Source organism: Thunnus maccoyii, chromosome 7, assembly GCF_910596095.1.
Source record: "Thunnus maccoyii chromosome 7, fThuMac1.1, whole genome shotgun sequence".
Taxonomy (NCBI): domain Eukaryota; kingdom Metazoa; phylum Chordata; class Actinopteri; order Scombriformes; family Scombridae; genus Thunnus; species Thunnus maccoyii.
In genome coordinates this window covers 25,337,629-25,353,964 of record NC_056539.1, presented here as the reverse complement: position 1 = coordinate 25,353,964, position 16,336 = coordinate 25,337,629, and the positions used below count along the sequence as shown (strand labels likewise).

General features: G+C 40.3%; 1 protein-coding gene across 1 annotated transcript; it reads left to right on the top strand.

Moving 5' to 3' along the window:
• The first annotated feature begins 13,729 nt into the window (after positions 1-13,729).
• On the top strand, positions 13,730-15,758 carry foxd3 (forkhead box D3). The gene has a single exon (XM_042416765.1). The coding sequence runs from the start codon at positions 14,130-14,132 to the stop codon at positions 15,324-15,326; it is 1,197 nt and encodes a 398-aa protein (XP_042272699.1). The 5' UTR covers positions 13,730-14,129; the 3' UTR covers positions 15,327-15,758.
• The last annotated feature ends 578 nt before the right edge of the window (positions 15,759-16,336 follow it).

The window sequence follows — 16,336 nt, the reverse complement described above, 5'->3', positions numbered from 1 at the left end:
TTGAACTTGCAGGAATTACATGCTGACTGCTGTAAAGTAAGTTGTATACTTTTCAGTCTCTCTTCTGTGCTGGTCAGTGTACCTTTCTCTGCACTGTGAAATTGTGTGGAATTGATTATTTGCAAGGTTGGATCATCAACCAGGCAAAGCAGGCAACTGTCCCAGTGCCCCAGACTTCAAGGGGCCCCAAAAGTCCCAGGTTTACCACAACTCAGTTGGTTTTGGTAATTAGATCAGTTGCAATTTGCGCCACTAAACAGCTGAGGTGCATCCTGCATACTGTGGCCCAGGCCCAGTGAATATAGTTTTTAAGGATAAGGCTGGCGATTTTCTGTATTTCCTTATCGTTAACAAATCTCATGTGCAGAGCCAAACCAACAACTAACTCATTCTACTACAAGTATTGTGTGTGTATCCAAAGTCTGATATTTTGTATTACTCTGTGCCATAGACCTCCATTGTTGTCCAAAAACTATTAAAACCACATCAATAAACCACGTTGTTGCACTGGGTGACATGTTCCTTCGTCCCTGAAGAGAGTGGTTACCGTAGCTTGTTTAGAAATGGCTCCAAACAGTAAAAACAGCAATAAGATCGTAACTCTCAGGTGAGAGGTTCCTAATACAGCATGCGCATGCGCAGGAACATGGTTCGTTAGTTTGTTGTGCTACATATCACAACCTCTGGATTTTTTACTGAAGTTCTTTGAGAAATGTATAATGTAGTATAAAGTCAAGAGGTTGTGATATGTATGTATGGACAAAGGAACACGTCACCCAGTGCAGTGGTGTTGCTCATTGAGGTGTTTTTAACAGGTTTTGGACAACAACACAGGTCTAAAGCACAGATGAATACGATGTATTAGGCTTTGGAAACACACACAATACTTGTTGGTTTGGCTCTGCACATGAGATCTGTTGACAATATGAAAAATATAGAAAATTGCCAGCCTTATTCTTACCCTGCTACCCCAGACCGAAGCTAACGCTAACTTACCGGAAACAAAGAGTGGTGCAGACTTGTCCTAACATTAGCTGACTAACAAGACAGGTATCATTATCAAGTAACATTGAACTTGGTGAAATATTGCGACAATAGTCCAACTCAGTGGTAGTCCCAGAGCAGCAGGTGAGCCAACTGTCAATCACAGCTGCCAATCAATGCCCACAAGGCAGACATCAAAGCTATTGTTCGTCTTTATATCTTATTAACAAGCAATAATTTCCAAAATGACCACCAGCATACCTATTAGAGGGCCCGAATTTAGCGATTGAGACCATAATGACTCGTTAAAAAAAATGTATTGACTTTGTATTTCAAGAGAGAAGTTGACGCTTTTTGAATGGGAGTCTATTGTAGCCAGCATATAGCGACAGTGTCAGTGGTATTCCACTTCAAAGGACTTCCGCATTGGCTTAAATTTCAAGATGTGGTTGTTGCTGCTTGTATACTGTATAATCCCAACAGAGAGTTTTGTGCATGTGAAGAATTGTCTCCCAGAGCTGTACAAGAGATTTTCAAGATTCATTTTTTGCATAATAAACTTCTGTAAGCCCACAAAACTATAAAACATCAATTCACAACATCAAGAGACTACAGATCTTGTGTCCTGATGGCATCCCATGTTTCTTTACAGACAGTGTTTCCTTTCAGAGTTTCCTTCCTTTTTATTTGATAAAAGTCATTTTTTTGCATGACTAATAAAAGCTATACCCTTGTGATTACAGCAACAACAACCAGCACAACATAAGTCATTAACATGGTTATAACGTGATAAGCTAAACCATGCTATGCAGATACAGAGATGAAGTTACAGATATGGAATGAGAAACTTGTTCTCAAGTGAAATGAACAAACAAGCGATAAACTCATATTCAAATACAGAACTGATGAATTAGGACCACTGGTTTGGTTGAATCAGATTTTTTCTCTTTATTATTCATTGTTAATTGTTTGCTGTGGATAGAGAGCTCTCTTAGTTTCCCTCTCTTTCTATTCAGTTGACATTCCTGACGGGGAAAATCCAGAATTCCTAAGGAAGCACAAAACATTACATATGCAGGGAGAAATTTTGGATCGCTCGCAGCCACAGTCTCACTCTGTCCCCCCTGCACAGATCTGCACGGACAACTCCGATGCCAAAAAGAGCGCGAAACAAATGACATATGCTGCAAAACTTGAAATGTATGTAACTTCCTCAATATTATCCTTGACTGGCTTGCTTTGTTTCAAATGTGTGTCCAAACCATGTACACAGATGAATGACCCAGCAAAGGAATTCCTGCTACAGCTCAATGAAATGGCTTATGCAGGGCAAATTTAATATGTGGTTTTGCACAGACAATGCCGGGGTTTGAGCAGATCTGCTATGCCCTGGAGCTGGGTGATGAAGAAGAGCAACACAGAGGAGAATGAGGCCTTTGTGAGCTTCCAAAAATTTGAAGGCCCCTCGCAGGATGCAGCAAAACCTGACCGATGAGGACAAGTCCCTGTAGGGGAAACAAGAAGAGAAATCATTACATAAGTGCAACAAATACTTAATAACTAAGCAACAAAAGAAGAGCACATTAGGAAATTAATGGAAAATCTTTCTACTGTATGGCACAGAGTAGAGCTTTATGGGCAGCTAATGCCGTCCTCAACCAGAAAGATGTATGAGATAAGGTGCAGTACATAAGTATTCGAGTCTTTATATCTGTGTGCTCATGCGTATCATCATTATTATTTCATGCCTGTGATATTATAATTTACAACGGGATAGAAATGAAGGTCATTTGTCATTTCTGCTGTGGCAGCAGAATGAAGTCAAAGAAGCTGCTGCTCAGGGCTTTACCTTCGCGAAGTGACATAAAAAGATGTTCCATAACCTTCAAACGAATTGAACATCTGTGCCGGAGAGGCAATTTTAAACACAAATCAAACTCCTTTTGAGCAGATAAAACAAGAGTCACTTTGCCAAACGGCAACCACGGGAAGACAAACACAAAATGCAGTTACAGTGATGTGGAAGGTTTGTGCAGGAATGGTCATCACAGAATCATCTCTAATGGTGGCTTAACAGTTTAAGGAGCTGACTTTGTAATTACAACATCCCTGTTTTGAGTTCAGGCAGTTGTTCATCTTATTCCTGATCTCCCTCTCCCCTCATTTCTGATCACACCTCTACTGTCTGCTGTCTAATACTCCAAAAAAAAAACAGAAGAGAAAAAAAGAATCAACTCCCATTGTGCATCCCCTTAATTTGAGCCATAATGCATTACCAAGCCACCCCAAGGAACACTGCTCAGTGCTAACACCAGGACAGAATAAGCAGCAGATTCTCTGATTGCATTTTAGCATATTAAGCCCTTTTGTAAACATTTGATAACATTCAAAGGCTTACGGCTGCTCCAAATGACATTAGCCCCACTAACACGAGTCATCTGACAGGAATACCTCTAATTTCTAGTATAGATTGTTTTCATGCAGAATTCTAACATGATAATTGAATTTGCTGTTCTGAGCTTCTTTCTCAAGTCCAGTCACATGGCCCCATTAGCCATTTAGCTTCCCCCTTTGGTCCTTGAGTTGTGACATTACAGGCCAAGAAGAAACCGGCCAAATAACTATTAACCGCAGCACTTTGATGATTCTGTAACATGTTTAAATTATACAATTGGCTTGACTCTCCACGAGTTCTTTCTGTGAACTCGAAGCCACTGGCTGGTAAAAAAAAAAAAGTGAAACCCAGATTGTTTTTGTTTACAATCAGAAGTAAAAATGAAAAGATTGTCCTACAGTTTATTTGCTGACTTTCATTATTTGCATATAGATGTGGTGCAGTGCAGCTGATTAAATGGCTCCAACAGCTTTTTTGTTACATTTTGAAGGAGAAACTGCATGTAGTTACAGTAAAAAACACAACTAATCACAAAAATGTTCCACAGTATGGTATTTTTATAATTAGATATCAGATGATACTGAAGCATACATCCTGTGTATATGCTCATCATTGTTCTCACTACCTGTTATAACCAATAGATGGCATGAAACTGTGCCCTCAGCAAGACAGCTGCAGATTTCAGGACAGCGGCTCATACACAGGCGGATACATCTGAAGATGTCCCAATTTGACATGAGAGCTGCTTTGTTGTTCTACTGCCAAGAGGAAAGGTTTGGATACTTTTGCAGTTTTAACAGAAAAAATAATATAAAATAGAGAGTCTTAAATGCGTTGTTTATTTTGGAGGTGAATAGGTGGTTATCCTATTGGATGTAAAAAGTCGAGCTAATTTTATTTACATAACCCAATATTGCAAATCACAAATTTCCCTTGAGGGGCTTTACAGTCTGCACAAGTAATACAACATCCTCTATCCTTCAACCCTCAGTTTGAATAAGGAAAATGTCCCTAAAAAAACCCTTTAATAGAGAAAAATGGAAGAAACTTCACGAAAGAGCAATAGAGGAAGGATCCCTTTTCCTGGGACGGACAGACATGCAATAGATGTGTGCACAGAATAGTAAAAAAAAAGGTAAAAGAGAAACATTCCTAATATCTTAAAAAAGCTTTTGAAAAATGCATCAACTGACAACAAAGCACACTACTACACACAAATATTTGAAATACCTTTATTTGAATCTGCCAATTACATTACAGGTATTCATGAGACAAAGATTTATAGATACATTCATTCACCAGGCCTGACAATCATAATAACCCAGTTAAAGTATGTTTGTGAACATGCTCAATGCTGCCAAATATCTGTTTCCATAACTAAATTTATATCCTAGCTGAATGATATTTGATTTTTATCACCAAAAAGCTTCATCCATGTACAGGTCAAAAACACAGCCAATCAAGGCTTAAAACTTATCTTCTGCCTTAATTTACAAAAACAACATCAGGATAATTCGAGATGTTAGGGAACAGGTCACACACACACACACACACACACACACACACACACACAGACTAACATATCTCGAACATGCACCGTGTGGAGGAAATCAATCTGAGGTTACCGCTTACCAGATGTTAACATCTTTAAAAGGGAAATCCACACTAAATGAACTCCTGCCTGCAACACTGTCTCTAGATGTGTGTGTGTGTATGTGTGTGTGTGTGCAGCATGCCAATGTTGAGTTGACCAAGTGACCAGCAGAAAGATATTCAATGTGAGCTCGCTGCCAGGTATCATTAAACTTCCCCTTCTAGTAGATAAAAGCAGCCACACATGCCACCATCTGTTTGCAGGATGCCCCGGCCAGCTCAGCGTAGAGTCCTTTTACTTTATTTTGTCATCATAACTGAGGTTCTGTGGCATTTTTCCCCCCTTTTTACCACCTTGTGTTAACTATAAAAACAAACTGATATATTTGTGTACATTTGTAGCAGGTGCTAGAAGTGTATTTCCAACAAGCTCTTCCTTTGCAGAAAGAAAATGAAGAGGAATGACAAAACTAAGCAGCTTGCAAAAAAAAAAAAAGCATAGAAAGCTGCACGTGTCACATTAGTCTAATACATTCAGAGGTATAAAAAGGTCTTATTTGAATTCGTCAGCGCACAATAGCTCACAGTTGTGCATGCAGAGGGCTAATGGTACATTTTGACACCGATTCATATGCAAAGAACGGATGGATTTTATTTTAGCACAACATCCCATAACACTCTGAGCATTGTGGTCACTGTGTAACATATTCCAAACTACCACCCCCTCATCGCTTTTCAAGCCAGATCTGAGTCATCCTGACTGAGACATCCAAGCAACAAGACCCCCCCTCTGTTTCCTCTGACAACAGTATCTGCTTATGATCTGCCACACAGTTGTCAAAGCGTGATTTGCAGTGCAGCCTCAGTGTGCGGAGATGGTGAAACTCCCCCATTGTGCGGCGGTGTATTGGACCGGGCCGGGTGTCCTCTCAGTCAAATCAAAGGCGCTTCCTCCGGCACTGTGGCGGAGCCCACTGCCTCTGGAGCCACTCATTATTACATGCGAGGGGGGACTTGTGATCTTTTTAATTATTCTGCACTTCATTTCTATCCCACCATTCAAAACGCAACATGAGAATTGATTGCCTCAAAGATCCATCTTTATAATCTCCCCCAGGCCCATAAATTATCCAACTTTGGGGCAGGGTGGACGAGCCGTGCAGGCACAAGCAGATCTCTTTCAGTGCCACACCATACTGCAATGTGTTGGGGGGAGCATAACTGAATGGGGCTGCTCTTTTGCTGGCTGAAAACGGGAGGGGGGGGGTGAAAAAAAGTACACTTGTTATCTTGTGAACCCTCAAACATGTAAGATAGGAATCTCTTGAATGTCAGCGACAGAAATGGAATTAACAAGAGATCTTTTTATTGTCACAGAAGGTCATTAGGCTGCCAATCGGGGTAATTATGGAAATGATCTCCCCAGCTCTTTGGAATGTTTTCCTGCTTCCATAAGGACTTGAAAGTGTTCAATCAGCCTCTCTCGTGGGAAAGTTCAGCCATAACTGCAAGTGTACCAGCAAAATCAAATTAAGCAAAGAGATTTCATTAGTATTTATAGCCCCGAGGCATTTGTAAAAGTATGGAGCAGCGGAGTAATGTGGGACTGTGGAAGGGAGAATTATTGCTTAATGACAAAGGCCATACCTAGAAGACATACATATGGATAATGAATAGGAGGCATTGATTGCATCTTTAAAGAGGATTCTTGAGGGAATGTAAAATATTGATGCTTGTGTGCCTGACTTTGGACTCTCAGTGTGGGTGTCAGTCTGGCAACTTTATCTGGATTTTAACTTTATTATTCAGATATGTTTCATCTTGTGGTCAAAATAGGAGTAAAATTAGCTAAATTATAGGCTAACAGAATTTTATTTGTAATCTTTCTTAAAAAATATATAAAAAGGTGTAATTTAGTAAATAATTGTGCATTTAGTGAGACCAAAAATACAATATGTATTTTTACTTTGTGCTCCATTGTCTGCCAGAGAGATTCAGGCCAAAATGTAATGAAGTCAGATGGCTATGTGCAGTAAATTGTAACACCTGATTTGAATCATTGGGTCTATTCAGTCCACTTAACCTCAGAGTAATTGACAATTTAAAGGTGCAGTCCTTAATTTCAAGAGACAGCACAACGACTTTGATTAGGATGTGGGATATGCACTTCCCCGCTGGAATAACAGGCAAGGACACTTTTTATAAAGCAAATAAGGAAGTGCAACATAAAGTAAAAAGGAGAAATATTTGTGTTTTTTAAGATGAATTGAAATATTTGGTTTAAGGTAAAGACACAATATTATAGACTATTATAGACTGTTAATGATATTAGCTTGATAGTTTATTCATGGGCCTTTAAATTTCCCACCACACAAATAATACAAGAGCTTTTTAAAAACATAAACAGACATTTCAGTCAATCCTAAAATCAAAACATCATTCCTCTCCAAGTCTTCTTCATCTTCCTCTTCAATTCTCATAATTGGGTTCGAGAAGAGGTAAAGTGTCTCTGTGAGGAACTTGACAGATTGTGTGAAGGAGTATTATTATGGGCAGATCAGGCGGGATGTAAGAGGTAATTTACTCTGATGTTACATATATGTATGCATCAATAGGCAAGAGGATATTGAGTTCAGGGGTCGCACTGAATGAGAGTTCCCGTAAGAAATGCAGATGCAAACATTAAGACTGGTGCATGGGGGGGAGTAACAACTTACAAATTGGACACTTCTTTGAGGAACCATGTTGAGTTGAGGTTTTTCTTTGTTTATGTGCTTTTTGTACACAAATTGTAATTTTGCCGTTGGATGGAGCGCCAGTTCACTGTAAAATATGTGTCATTGTGTCCTAATTTAGCACAAAAACATTAAAATAATCAATTAGATTTCTGATGACAAGTCATAAATAACTGATAACTGTGCATTTATAATTAATTATATAATTATTTTTTCTTATAAATAGCATATTTAAACATTGTTGTGGCCTTGAATGTCATTTTCAGCAAAGTTTTCTGGCGACTTTTGTTATAATGTGGCTTGCTTTGGTCTCTATTTATTATACTCCAGTGACCACAACCATTTGACACCCGCGGCAGTATTAGCACATTGTTTACTGTCGTTTTATGCAGACTATGATTTCATGCAAAGCCGGGCTGCCTGTGTTTTGACACCGTGCTAAATGCCTGGTATAGGGCCAATTTGCACCGTTTACAGCCTGAATCAGCGCGCTCACACAACACCGACGATACACTGATGTGCAACTTTCAGCCTTATCTGAATGACAAAAAGCCTACAAACTGGGTGACATTGCACGTACTTAACAAGTACACATTGGCATGGTAATCCGGCTGCATTTAGCTGGAGGTGTCACTTTCCCACCAGCTGCCGCGAGTTTCATGCAGCCTCCCGGGGTCTCGCCACTGACGGACAGCCGGGTGGAGAGGAGCGATGGACGGGCGGAGGGGCCGCGCAGAGACGCGCCGGTGCGTGTTTGGAGAAGTTTGCAGAATGAGACGCACGAGATTATCATTATAAAGCGAATTCAGATAAATATTGTATTTTACCTCAAATCAGATGAAAATGAATTCGTTCTCATTTAATTAATATAACTGGAAAATAGCCTAATACTCAGAGAAGACAATAGTGGGATTATGTGAACCTAAGTGTCAGTAAGAAAACAAGATTTTCGTTCAGATTATTGGACAGCTGGATGATTTTACATTAGACCATGTATGTCAAGTGACTAATAGGCTATTCTTTGTAATCAGATACATCTGAAACAACCGTCAAAAAACGACCTTTTCTAGTAATAATCAAAACTGTATTGTTAATTATTCATTTTTTTTACTCTCTGTATTTGATTATTTACAGTATATTTCACCTTACACCAACCAGATTAGACACCTACAACTGCATCCTATTAATCTCTCTTTGTATGTAGCCTTTATGAATTTCCCAAAAAGATTAAGCACATTTGCCAAAAATACAATTTCCAAATGGTGATGTCCCTAAATCCTGCAAGCAAAGAGGCCACAGACAAGCCTGTTAAAAATGAATATAAACCTTGATGTCCACTGAGTCTACAAAACGGAACGCTTTGTGGTTTTTTTAATGCATTTTTTATATTTTTTTCAAGCCCAACCTGCCAACACCTATTTGAGGAAACAATAGGCCTATGCTAAATAATCAGAACTGGTGGTTGTCATACATTTAAAAAAAAAAAAAAAAAAAAGAAATACTATATGTATTTTTCATTTTAAACATGCTCTTATTATAAAGCTCAGTATCATAGTTGTTAATATGTGAACCATGACAGTATTTAGAAGCTAAAGTGAGATGAGTCTTCCTGCATCACCTGCTGTCTTTATACAGGTGCGTCAAACAGATGCGACGTCCAACACACACACACACACACACACACACACACACACACACACACACACACACACACACACACACACACACACACACACACACACACACACACACGCCTGCATCAGTGTCTTCTATTTTAGGCCCTTTGTGCTTTGTTGTGACGGAGAGATCTGGCCCCGGCTCATCTTGCAGGAGGGAGGGTTAAAAATGAGCTCCATCATATTGTTTGACAGAAACTCGCAGGTTGATAGAGTGGATTCTTGGAGAAGGGCTGAAAATGGGGGTTTCCAAAAAAGAAGAGGAAGAGGGAGGGGGAAAAAACAGCTGAGAGCTCACATGCCTGCCTTCCAGGGCTTCACAGCGTCGACCATGAAAAATCCAGTTAGAGGAAAAAGTATAATATTTAGATGATTTTTCAAAACTCTTATGTGTGACGCGCAGCTGTATTGGAGAATATCTTGTTTTTATTAAATCTGACAAGCTGAAGATTTGGCCACTGATGTAAAATAATTAACATAATGGTCGTAATTACAGGCGCGCTAACAATGCCATTAATTTATCATATCGTTTTACTGGCTGCTGCCCCCAACTCACCTAATTAATTACACGAGGTGCCTTTAAAAAAATCTGTTTTTACAAACAGCTGGTTTCGTTGGAAGCATGCGAGTCAAGCAAGGTGCAGTTTATTGTGGGTTTAGATTCGTCATGACGTAACGTCTTTGTATTTTGAGCTTAAACTCGTGTTTTATCAGTGTGAATGGAGAGCAAACGCGAATATTTTCAAGTTAATGGAGATTTTAATTATGAATTTATGAGTGGCAGAGATTTAAACATGGGTTGTGTCTGCAATGATACCAAAAAAACACATGAGATGTACCAAATTAATACTGAAACCTAATAGTCTTCTTTAAAAACGCGTTTTTTAACTAGGAAATCAAATGCGTAAAAAGAACAGTCCCTTTTGATTAAACGCCAAAAAACATCACCAACCACCTTTGTGAAGGGCTTCAGTCCATCACACATTAAAAGACAGTGTAATCATTTATGTTTCCAAACAGTGAAAGCTGCTAATGCACCTGTTTATGGTAATTATTAAGGTTTTGTACGCTAATATTAATCGTAGCAAACACATTTCGCGTAAATCTGACTTTCCCACTGAAAGCCTTTGATCTGTAGATCGTGTAAAGATACAAACTGCATTTTAAAAAAGCCTTCAAATGAAATGCTTTCAAATCTTTTCATATTTGATCTTGTGACCTTCGAAAACACGTGAAAATGCACACTCTCCCTCCAGTTTTTAAGATTTCCTTTGAAATAATTTCCATTATTTTGAAATTGTGAAGCAGAAAAATGAGGGAAACCGATCCATCAAAGTCTCAAAACAATTTAATTTACACCTGAAACACGCCTGTGAAAAATGTCCCCACTTGTTTGTGTTTGAATGAACAGTATTCTGTATCTCTCACACTCATTCATTAATTTAGAGAGAGAGGGAGAGAGAGAGAGAGAGCATCCTTCAACAGTAGAAATGGTTCAAATCTCAAGCATCCGCCAATGCTGAAGTGTCCTTGCGCGTGCACAGACACCCCACCAGTCTATACAGGTGACCCTGACCTCTGACCCCGTGTGTGTGTGAGAGAGACAGAGGGGTATACAGCAGATAAAAAATAAACAAATAAATAAGATCCCCCCCCCCTCAGGAATCAACAGAGCATCACGTTATTATGATCACAATTATTTGTTCGGTGACCTTGCTGGTAGTTTGCAGCGATCACATGTGGAGACTGTTTCCTCTCCATCACCTGTGCTGCCCCCCCCCCCCCCCCCCCCCCCCCACCCATCCAACCCCCCCACCCCCCCCTCCCAACTAATGGTTTCATGCCGGAGCGAGTTGGCTTATTATACTAAAAGGTTTTGTCGCGCTAAGCCGTGCATGTGTGCTTAAAACGTACATTTCATTAACAAACTGCGGAGGTATAAAAGCGGATTTATGAGGCTTCAAAAGATCACAGGAAGGACGGGTTTGAAACCCCCTCTCGGTGCTGTTGCAGGCAGGTTATATCAGCAGTTACGCCGCCTTTCACACAACACTGCAACTCTGGGATTTTTTTTTTTTTTTTTTTTTTTTTTGGTTAAGGAAGGGAGTCTGGCTGCACCTGTCTCCACACACACACACATATACACACTAACACACAACAGGAGAGAGAGAGAGGGGACAGTTTCGTTAAAGCAGCGACCCTTTGATTCCTTAAAAGCCCTTAAAAATAAGAAAAAGTGTCCATTAAGCTTTCTTGTTTTATTGGTATAAAACATTATTTGCTACTTTTTTTTAAAAAAAGGCACCAAAAAAGAGGTTTGGTCATTTTAACCTTTCTGTTGAGGGCGCAGAACAATTCACACACACACAAAAACGTCTCTAAATATCCAAAATACTTCAATGGACTTCTGTTGCTATGAAGAAACGCGTCAAATCAGCATCACTGACTGAGAACCATAAAGTCTTTGTTCAGATAAGTTTTCGATCTGAATAAAATATCCCAAACAAATAACCGTCAACAGATTTCCAGGTTTATGGCCTGAACGAAAGAGAAACGTGTTTTTTTCTTAAAGTGCGCACTCGGCCTGCATGAGAGTCATCGGGATGAAAGTTGATGCAGACTCCGGCTTCATCTGCTAAGTAGCGCGTATTGACGGACCTGCAGATCACACAGGTCACCGAGAGATTAACACGAGGCAAGTCTAATCGGAAACCGCGTTTCCCTCCTTTGACCCGCGCGAGCATTATTAATGATAGCGTTTGATTAATCCCACTTTCATCCCCGACAGCGGAGGTGTCAGAGGTGGCGCAGAAAACAGCGCCTCTTCGCACTGCTGAGGGCAATTAAAGGATCACATTTACTCCCCTAAACTATAAGACACAAAACAACAGCGGCTTCAAAATGAATTCATAAAAATGTGTTGTTTTTTTTGTTAGGATAAACTCTACTTTTATCAGGCGAATTAAGTAATTAATGTTAAATATTTCATTAATGGGGTGACATTTGTCATTATGGCAATAATAATAATAATAATTACAATTCAGATTATATGCAGGTGTAATGAATTAAAATGATTCTACCTCACACCTTTTTTTAAATTGACAAGAGCAGCTTGTATCTGAGAAATAATCCTTAATTGCATAATATCTTAATTTATATGTTTTCATTTATTCAAATAAAGCGTTTGTCGCAAATAACAGACAGGTGTTGATTATAGATTATAGATATTTTCATTAACCTGCTAAAAGGTAAAAAAAAAAAAAATCAACTAAACGTTTTAATCGCTTGTGGCACATCATAATATATTTAATTCCATATTTTGTTAATTAACTGTGCATTTTTTTTTCTATATAAGATAGTAATATTAGTCGCTTTGAACGTTAGCTGAAATAGGAATGGTTGCTCTTTCCTAAATCTTCTCACCCCTTCTGTATTGGATCCGACATCCTCTCCCTCAGAGCAGCCTAACAGCGCTCACCTTCATGCTTGTGAATAAATGCTCTCTTTGCATTCACCCGCTGCCGCATTTCCTACTTTTTTCAAATGTAAAAACATGCAATGATCGGGGTCGTTAGCACCTCTTCCAAACTCTTTAAGGAAATTCTTTATTCTCTCCATTCATTGTCGTTGGTGGTGGTGGTGGTGGTGTTGCTGCTGCTCAATATTCTTCCCACCTTCGGCTAATCCTGCGGGAATAAATAGACTTGAATTCATGCTTTGCATTCGCAGCTTTGATTTACATGGCGGGCTATAAAGCTGGAAATATCAAGTCATGCATTTCAGCACCTAATAAACAACGTTACATTTTTAAAAATCCTTAATTATCTTCCACAAAGTATTTTTTTAAAAAAAATAGCATGCACGGACACTTAGTTAAATTAAATTGTGAAACAAGAATAAAAAAAAACACTTAATAAACTTAAAGGAGTGTTCAGTAAACTTAGCTGTCGTCGTTTTCATTCTGCAGCTTTCAACACAGTTTGTACGAGCAAAGTTAAAGCTTTGGATTGTTTTTACGCAGCCATGTTAATGCGCATCAGATCTTTCAATCATGCAGGCCAATTTTCTCTCCCCCTCCTCCTCCTCCTTCTGCCACCGTTAAATGGTCTATGACGGACGAACACAGAAATCAGCGGAAAGCAGCATTGCTGATGTCCCATTGTTGACAAATCCATGAAACAACTCCAGTTTGCATGGTTTAACAGAGAGGAGAGGAGAGGAGAGGAGGGTGGAGGGAGGGACGAGATGGGGGCGTCTGTCGTCACCGAACCACGTGTCCTGCACTGATAGTATATCTTATACTGGGAAAAGTAATCTATCAGACAGTCCTTTTAAAAGCGCCGGCCTTTTAAAGCATGTGTCATCTCGACTTGCGTCTCCAAATATCGCTCCTATAGGAAATATACGCGCCGAGAAAGGACGCCGAAGCGCAAAAAGTCGCACCACCTCCAAACAACTTCCAGGCAAGACGCGTCGCTTTACACAGGCCTGCTCACTTACCGAGTGGAGAAATATTTGTAGAAGTTGAAGTTTCTCTTTGGCTTCACTGACTTGCTGTCGGTTACACCGCATTTAGATTGTGGGAGACATCCGATCTCTTGACAGGGGGCGACCAGAAGTCAGCAGAGACGCCGTGTGTGCGCACTGACCGCGCCAGTCTCACCTACCCATCTCACCCGGCTGCTCTGTTGTTTTTGGCTCCGGTAGACTTTTTTAGACAAAAAAAAAGTGTAAGTAAGCCGTGAGATGACCCTGTCTGGGGGCAGCGAAAGAGCCAGCGACATGTCCGGCCAAACTGTGCTCACAGCAGAGGACGTGGATATCGACGTGGTGGGCGAGGGAGACGATGAGTGCATGGAGAGGGTGGACAGCGACTGCGACAGCCCGGGGGGAGGCATCCTGCACGACCTCCGAGGAGAAGCAGGCGACGAGGAGGTGGAAGACGAGATCGAGGTGGAGAAAGAGGAGATGAGGTCCGGCGGAGGGAGCCCGTGCTGCGAGAGCTCCGGGGAGGGAGAGACTGGCACCGGAAAGGGAGAGGGTCACGAAGGGAGCGCAGCGGCGGGAGGTGGGATTCAGAAGCCCAAAAGTAGCCTGGTAAAACCGCCGTACTCCTACATCGCCCTCATCACAATGGCTATCCTCCAGAGCCCGCAGAAAAAGCTCACCCTCAGCGGGATCTGTGAGTTCATCAGCAACCGCTTCCCGTATTATAGGGAGAAGTTCCCGGCGTGGCAAAACTCCATCCGCCACAACTTGTCCCTCAACGATTGCTTTGTGAAAATCCCCCGGGAACCTGGCAACCCCGGCAAGGGCAACTACTGGACCCTGGACCCGGCTTCCGAGGACATGTTCGACAACGGCAGCTTCCTCAGGAGGAGGAAAAGGTTCAAGCGGGTTCAGCCGGACATGCTCAGGGACCAGACTGCTCTCATGATGCAAAGTTTCGGGGCGTACAGCCTTGGGGGGCCCTATGGGCGGCACTACGGGATCCACCCGGCTGCATATTCCCATCCGGCGGCTTTGCAGTACCCGTACATCCCCCCTGTAGGTCCCATGCTGCCCCCGGGCGTCCCTCTCCTGCCCTCCGCGGAGCTTAGCAGAAAAGCGTTCAACTCCCAGCTCAGCCCGAGCCTTCAACTGCAGCTCAACAGTCTGAGCACGGCGTCCATGATCAAATCAGAGCCGTCCAACAGACCGTCGTTCAGTATAGAGAACATCATCGGGGTCTCCAGCGCCTCCTCGTCCTCACCGGGCGCCGCTCAGGCTTTCCTGCGGCCTCCGGTGACCGTTCAGTCGGCCCTTCTGAGCGCTCAGTCCCTCTCTCTGACCCGGACCTCAGCCGCTATCGCTCCCATCCTCAGTGTACCTTCAAATATTATTTCTGGACACGTTTTACCCTCAGCAGCGGCGGCGGCAGTGTCCAAATGGCCTTCACAGTGACTTAAACAAAGCAAAAAAAAACAAACTTATTTTTATATAGAGACATTATCACTGGAGGAAGTGTGAACAGCACAAATCAATAGGCAGCACTGGACTCATGTAAAGACTGTTGAAACACAGAGAAAAAAAGAAAAAGGAGATATTTCTGTACAGGTAATATTTGTAAATATTTGTAAAAAAAAAAAAAAAAAAAGAAGAATGATTTTACCTGTTTGACTTTTACCTGTCTTTTTTTGTTGTTTTGTTTTGTTTTGTTCCTGATTGAGATCTGTGATAATTATTTTACATTTTCTTTTTGTATTGGAAGCTCAAGACACAAGTGGACACAATTTTTTTGGCTTCCTTTTCATACAAGACACAAAAAGCTCTGAAAAAAAAATAGTCTGTTTATAATAAAAAAAAAATCAAATATATGTAATTCTATGTAGCTATATTGTGTTGTAAACTGAATTTATTTGTAAATAAATCTAAGAAAGAATTAAAATTCAAAATTCTCATCATTAATATTCAAAAATGGTTTGACAACAGATTTAATGAGAACAATGAAAATATTCTTGTTACATAAATAATATGTCACGCAGTGGAGGCATAAAAAGAAAATGTCATTTTGACGTGCAGATATTATAAAATTGGCTTTTAGAAATTTTTATTACATCAAAGGAAAGTCGTCTTATCATGTAAGTCATTTTTTTTAGACTCAACAATTAATATCATCACATTTACACGATGTTAAAAGTCAATATTTTTAAATGTGTCTCTTTATATTTCATTTTTATTTAAAAGTCTATTATAATAATTACATTTGACGAGCAACACACAGAAAATTAAATTATATTTTTACGGCAAAAGCTCAACAGTCATCTGAGATTTTTGGGAATTGCCTTTTTTTTTAATTTAATGAGAATTGTTGCCAAAGTTATAAAAGATAATAATGAATTTCTACAAAAAAAGTTATATGGATTTGAAATGTAAAGCTCTATAGGTAAGAAGATTATTATGTAAATCCTGAA